The sequence below is a fragment of the Sinocyclocheilus anshuiensis genome, unplaced genomic scaffold, assembly GCF_001515605.1.
Source record: "Sinocyclocheilus anshuiensis isolate Anshui unplaced genomic scaffold, SAMN03320099.WGS_v1.1 scaffold2514, whole genome shotgun sequence".
Lineage (NCBI taxonomy): Eukaryota > Metazoa > Chordata > Actinopteri > Cypriniformes > Cyprinidae > Sinocyclocheilus > Sinocyclocheilus anshuiensis.
Window position 1 is genome coordinate 97,450 of NW_015548375.1, and position 5,925 is coordinate 103,374.

A 5,925-nucleotide genomic window follows, 5' to 3' on the forward strand; every position below is an offset into this window, starting at 1 on the left:
GTTTCTTCGTTTGCATGTGTTGTGAGGATTTGCAGCGCGTTTCTTCGTTTGCATGTGTTGTGAGGATTTGCAGCGCGTTTCTTCGTTTGCATGTGTTGTGAGGATTTGCAGCGCGTTTCTTCGTTTGCATGTGTTGTGAGGATTTGCAGCGCGTTTCTTCGTTTGCATGTGTTGTGAGGATTTGCAGCGCGTTTCTTCGTTTGCATGTGTTGTGAGGATTTGCAGCGCGTTTCTTCGTTTGCATGTGTTGTGAGGATTTGCAGCGCGTTTCTTCGTTTGCATGTGTTGTGAGGATTTGCAGCGCGTTTCTTCGTTTGCATGTGTTGTGAGGATTTGCAGCGCGTTTCTTCGTTTGCATGTGTTGTGAGGATTTGCAGCGCGTTTCTTCGTTTGCATGTGTTGTGAGGATTTGCAGCGCGTTTCTTCGTTTGCATGTGTTGTGAGGATTTGCAGCGCGTTTCTTCGTTTGCATGTGTTGTGAGGATTTGCAGCGCGTTTCTTCGTTTGCATGTGTTGTGAGGATTTGCAGCGCGTTTCTTCGTTTGCATGTGTTGTGAGGATTTGCAGCGCGTTTCTTCGTTTGCATGTGTTGTGAGGATTTGCAGCGCGTTTCTTCGTTTGCATGTGTTGTGAGGATTTGCAGCGCGTTTCTTCGTTTGCATGTGTTGTGAGGATTTGCAGCGCGTTTCTTCGTTTGCATGTGTTGTGAGGATTTGCAGCGCGTTTCTTCGTTTGCATGTGTTGTGAGGATTTGCAGCGCGTTTCTTCGTTTGCATGTGTTGTGAGGATTTGCAGCGCGTGTGTTGTCAAACTGATGAAGATGTTTTCTTAATTTGCTGGTGTTTTTTCAATTTGCATGTGTTTTCTTAAGTTGCAGCGCGTTGAGCTCTCTCGGCCACCGTACTATAGCCTGTAATGGCACTGAGGCATGAGCTGCAGGAAAGGACAGTAAAGATATCACATCCTCACTAATCAGTCTGACCCCACCATCATGAGGCTCACATTCCCACAATTACTGCACCCCTGAGGCTTAATACTCACCTACTGACTGCTCTAATGACTGCTGAAAACATCTGCACGCACACACAGAGACAGACAGAGAGAGAGAGAGCGCGTCCTTTTCTCCACAGAGCACGTTTCAATCACTGCGCAGACAGACTCTCCATTTGGTGCGCAAATGGATGTCAGTGCGCAGAGTTACAACGAAGTTTAGCACAGATGTCAACAGCTGTTCAATCCCGCTGGAGGACCGGGATATTGAGCACTAATGAAAACAATGTCTTGCGGATTGAAAACACATTTATCTCAACATCATGTTCCTGACGCAGCCAGACAAAAATCTTATGCACAACTTTTAAACGGTTATGAGCTAAATAAAATAAAATAGCCTACATATTAACATAAAATACATCGCAGTAAAATAAATAAATAATTAAAAAAAACAATAAAATCAATTAAAACCCATAAAAAACCCTTTAAACTGATGCTATGAGGTTAGTTAAAAAATAAAACAAATTACAAAAAAATTAAATTAAATTGTACATGCAATATAAAATTAAATAAAAATAGTAGCATCATAAATAATGACAACATGAAATAATGGGGGAAAAAGTACTTGCACCATTTTTATGCACAAGGTTTGTGAATCCTTAAATTTTGCACTGGGAATGTGGCAAATTCTTGAGTAAACAAGTATCGCATATTAGTATTCAGAGCTTAGAAGTTGCATGCGTAACCTATTTCCATCAATAGCGCAATCTGCTGCGCGATACAGAAACCGTCTTAAAATTGCATCAAATTATGTTTTTAAAACAGCGTTAGTGTTTAATATAAGCATGTTTTTGACTTACCCAGCTGCGCAAGTAACTTGAGCGGTAGTAAACACAGGCACCAGATGCAGATGGATGAGTTTAAAAAGACGTTAAAAAGCTTCATGTTCGAGTCTCACAGTTGCGCGTTTTTCCACGGGGGTCCCATCGGAAAGTTTGGGGCAGTTTGGTTACTCAGGAGAAAAGTTTGCGGGGTGATTGAACACTCTGCTCCTGATGTTGGCATGTATTCCTCCAAAGACTAAGGAAGTTTCCTTGCGCACAACATATTGTCCTTAATTTATGGGCAGTTAGAAGAATCCTGGACCATTGTGTGTGTAAACACTCAGCTGTCTTGAGGAGTGAAGGGGGCACTCCGAGTCAGAAGCCCTCAATTAACTGGAGAGTAGGAGGACACTTATAGGGTCTCTCTAGTGAAACAAACTCACGAAAAGCAATGAAAAGCTCAGAAAAGGGTAATTTGCTGAAGCTAAAATGGAGAAAAGATGATTATTTCCACATTAAATTAGGTGAAATCGCTTTACCATGGGGGCATGTTTCTGCACAAGGCTTCACGTTCCTAAACACGCTTCCAATTAGAAGCGAAAAGGTGCTTTACAGTATAGAAGGAACTTTTAAAGGTCCACAAAGAACTTGTTAATATCTAGTTTAATGCTTTTGACATGATGGATCGTGGGTTTTTTCTAGGGTTACGGATAGAAAACAAAATGCTAAATGCACCACAACTAATGCATAGCCTACTGTAGATATTAGAGAGAAAAAATACAAATAAACAAATAAAAAATATATAATTTTATTATTTATTACAGTATAAAATGGCAAAAATATTATAAAAGTGACAACCAATTAAGACAGGAAACAGGTAACAAAAATGACAAGACAAATTACAGTTTTCATAATAAGAGCCAAAACATAAAACATAAATTTGTTGCTAAATGGGCTGTTTTTTTTTCACTCTCTCAGTGTCCTGTTAGTACAGTCTACAAAAAATAAAAATAAAATGAATAAAAATAAAAATAAAATAAACACCTTTAACCATCCTTAAAAATCATTCAAATGTATGAATTTGTTTCTCTGGATGCCTCTGTGCTGCTTAAAGATGTGTGGATAAATAAGAAGAAAGGGGGTCAAATGGACTAATAACAATAAATGGGTGGTAAATTATCATCATGGATGGATGAATCTATGTTTGAACTTTTTTTTGTGGTACGTTTTGAATGTTAACACATGTACAGGTTCTTCAAAGCCCCCAAATGGGCTTCATTTGACCTCTGTTAAGGGTTGATACCTAAAACCAATGCACTGAACCATAGAAGAACCAAAGAAAGATGATCCAAAGATCCGAACATAAAATCTATACAGCAGTTCTTGAACCTTATCCTGCAAAGAACCAACGAGGAACCTTTATTTAAATGCTGTTTAGATGACATTTTACCACACTTTCAGTGTGAATTCCCCTATCTGAGAATATCTGGCACTTTTCAATATCAGTGTCAGACTCTGTTCCATGTTTTGTGTGTGTCCTGCTCCCCATGTGCCTTCCCATGCCCTTATTTGGTTAGTTTCCTCTTCCTGTCCTGATTAGTTTAGTTCATTTGTCCCAGGTGTTTCCCTTGATGTTTCATTGCTCCCAGGTGTGTCTCGTCATCCCCTCCTCCTGTGTATAATAAATAGTGTCCCCAGTCCCAAGTTCTCGGTCCGCTGTGAACGTCTTCGTGTGAACGTCTTCCTGTGTTCGTCTCCCTTGGTTCATGCAAATAAAGTCCTGTCAACATATTCTCCAGCGTCTCCTCGTCCCTCGTGTGTGTGCAACGTGACAGAACAGCGGACCTAACAGTAAGCGGCATCCCTTCCCCGTGTTTGGTTTCCGTTTTTTGTAAGTTTTTGTTTTGCCTTTTTTCCCCGTGCGCTCCTCCATGTCCCCAGATGGAGGAGCGTTTAATGTTCATCACAGTGGCTCAGGCGAGCCCAGACCCCATCGTCTTCGCGAGGGCGTTTGTGCCGCTCGCCCTCGCCAGCTCCCTCGAGGGGGAAACCCTCGCGACGCTGTTCCGGATCGGGATGACGTTCCTCCAGCGTCTCCTCGTCCCTCGTGTGTGTGCAACGTGACAATCAGCTGATCTTCTTGAAAGCATCCAGCTTTTGGTCTCAAACCTTCAGTGCCCCAGAGCTCACGATAACGCCAACACCTTGCCTCTCTGGGCTTGTTCTTCTCCGAACCAAATTCCTGACTGGCCAAATGTGTATATCCCTCTCAATCTCTTGGCACGGAGCGATTCGGATGCCACCTGGAAGAGGGTGAGAGGGCTGCGCTTTATGAGGCTGAAGTTTTAGCCGTTATATCCGCTTCTAATGCCTGCAGTCTGGCTGAGAGAAGAAGTTGAGGTCCCTGTCATGAGCTGGCTTTAGTGAAGGTCTTTGGGTCTCATTCTCCCTCAAGCTTTTGGATTAAAGTTCAAACCTCATGCCAAGGGGGAGCCTTTGGTTTGGGCTGAAAAAAGTCTCCATCCCACCTCACAATTGATGAGCATCTCTGAGAAGAGATTTTCCTTTAAGCTAGAGCTTTGAATAGAAGATCCCCAGAAGTTGTGATCAAGGACCAGTGCTATGTTCCGAAATCTTTTACCATCATAAGAGAAATATAAAACTTTTCTCAGATCATCTGCCTGGGACGTCAAAAGCTTAGACTTTACACTTGAGAGGAGCCTTCAGAGATCCACTTTATATATTTTCTTCTTCCTCAGGAGTCACTTACCAGATAAAACTGTGGAAAATGTCCATATTCTGAAATTCTAGAGGTGATTTTCATTCCAGTGTGTCCAAAATATACCTGTACTTGTGGTGAATATAAATTAAAAGTTTTCTCCTAAAATTGTTATAAAACTTGGGCAAAGAAAATGAGGACCTGGAATATTTTGAGTGATTATTGCACAACCTTCTAGCAATGCAATTCGCTCTTAAAAATAAAGGTGCTTCACGATGCCATAGAATAACCTTTTTCAAGGATTCAATGATTCAAAGCATTTATTGTCATATGCCCAGTGAGGAAAACAAGTTTCCCTGAGCAATGAAATTCTTACTTTGCTGTCCACAATGAATGCCAAGACAGTGCAATGCTATACACACACATACACAAAAACATACACTTTTTGTCTAAATGGTTCCATAAAGAACCTAAAAGTTTCTTTGTGGCGAAAGAATGTTCTTCAGATTATAAAAAGGTAAGAAAGAGATGGTTCTTTAAAGAACCTTTGACTGAATGGTTCTTTGTGGAACCAAAAATGGTTCTTCTATGGCATCGCTGTGAAATAACCTTTTATTTTTAAGAGTGTTAATGGCAGGAATTACAATGTTTTAATCAGGACCAATAAAAACTTTTCGTTTTTAGACTTTCAGAATTGAATGCAAGCTCAGACAAACAACCAATCAAACAAACAAATAAATGCATTTGAAATGTGAAATGTATATGCATTGTATGTGCAATGCTACTTCATCTGATTTTTTAAAAATTCAAATATTTATTTTCTTTTTTTAAATAAGAGACGAATGATGACCTCATTCACCTTTTAAAATTAATCATCTAAAGGCATTCAATCAAAATATGAGCTACAATCTTGTTTACCAGCATAAATGTGAAAAAAAAACAGCATTTCAAAAATGAAAATACCTTGTAGATGAAGGACTTTTCAACTACAAGGTATTTTATTATTGAAAAAAAAAAAGAAACCCTTCTGAAATCATACATCATGTACTGGGATGCTAAATCGAGATCTTTCATGTTTTAAAAGGTCATGCTGTCGCATTAAGGTGGCAGTTTAGGAAACCTGTCACTCTGAAAGCCCTCTAAGACCTTGAAATACAATCTCAAAGGTCTTTTATTTAAAACGTTCATCCCTCCCCTACATATTTTTTCCTCTAACTTTGTGTTAGCTGCACAGATTCTAGGTTTCTTTATTCTCAAAGCTTAAAGACGCATTAATATTTGACTGAAAAAGATGAAATCGACATTCAATGACATTGACATACAATTAACTATTCCCTCAGTGCACCTGGAGCTTTAAAAGACACTTTTCTGTCAGCTCAAGTTCAGATCTAT

At 39.9% G+C, this 5,925-nt stretch overlaps 1 protein-coding gene across 1 annotated transcript in view; it reads right to left on the minus strand.

Annotated features, from left to right (window-relative positions):
- The window catches only part of LOC107656682 (von Willebrand factor D and EGF domain-containing protein-like), a 78,092-nt gene extending 75,910 nt beyond the window's left edge, over window positions 1-2,182 (minus strand). Inside the window, 1 exon segment of the mRNA XM_016444624.1 lies at window positions 1,851-2,182. Within this exon segment, the coding sequence (XP_016300110.1) occupies window positions 1,851-1,935 (85 nt within the window). The 5' untranslated portion in view covers window positions 1,936-2,182.
- Window positions 2,183-5,925: the final 3,743 nt, after the last annotated feature.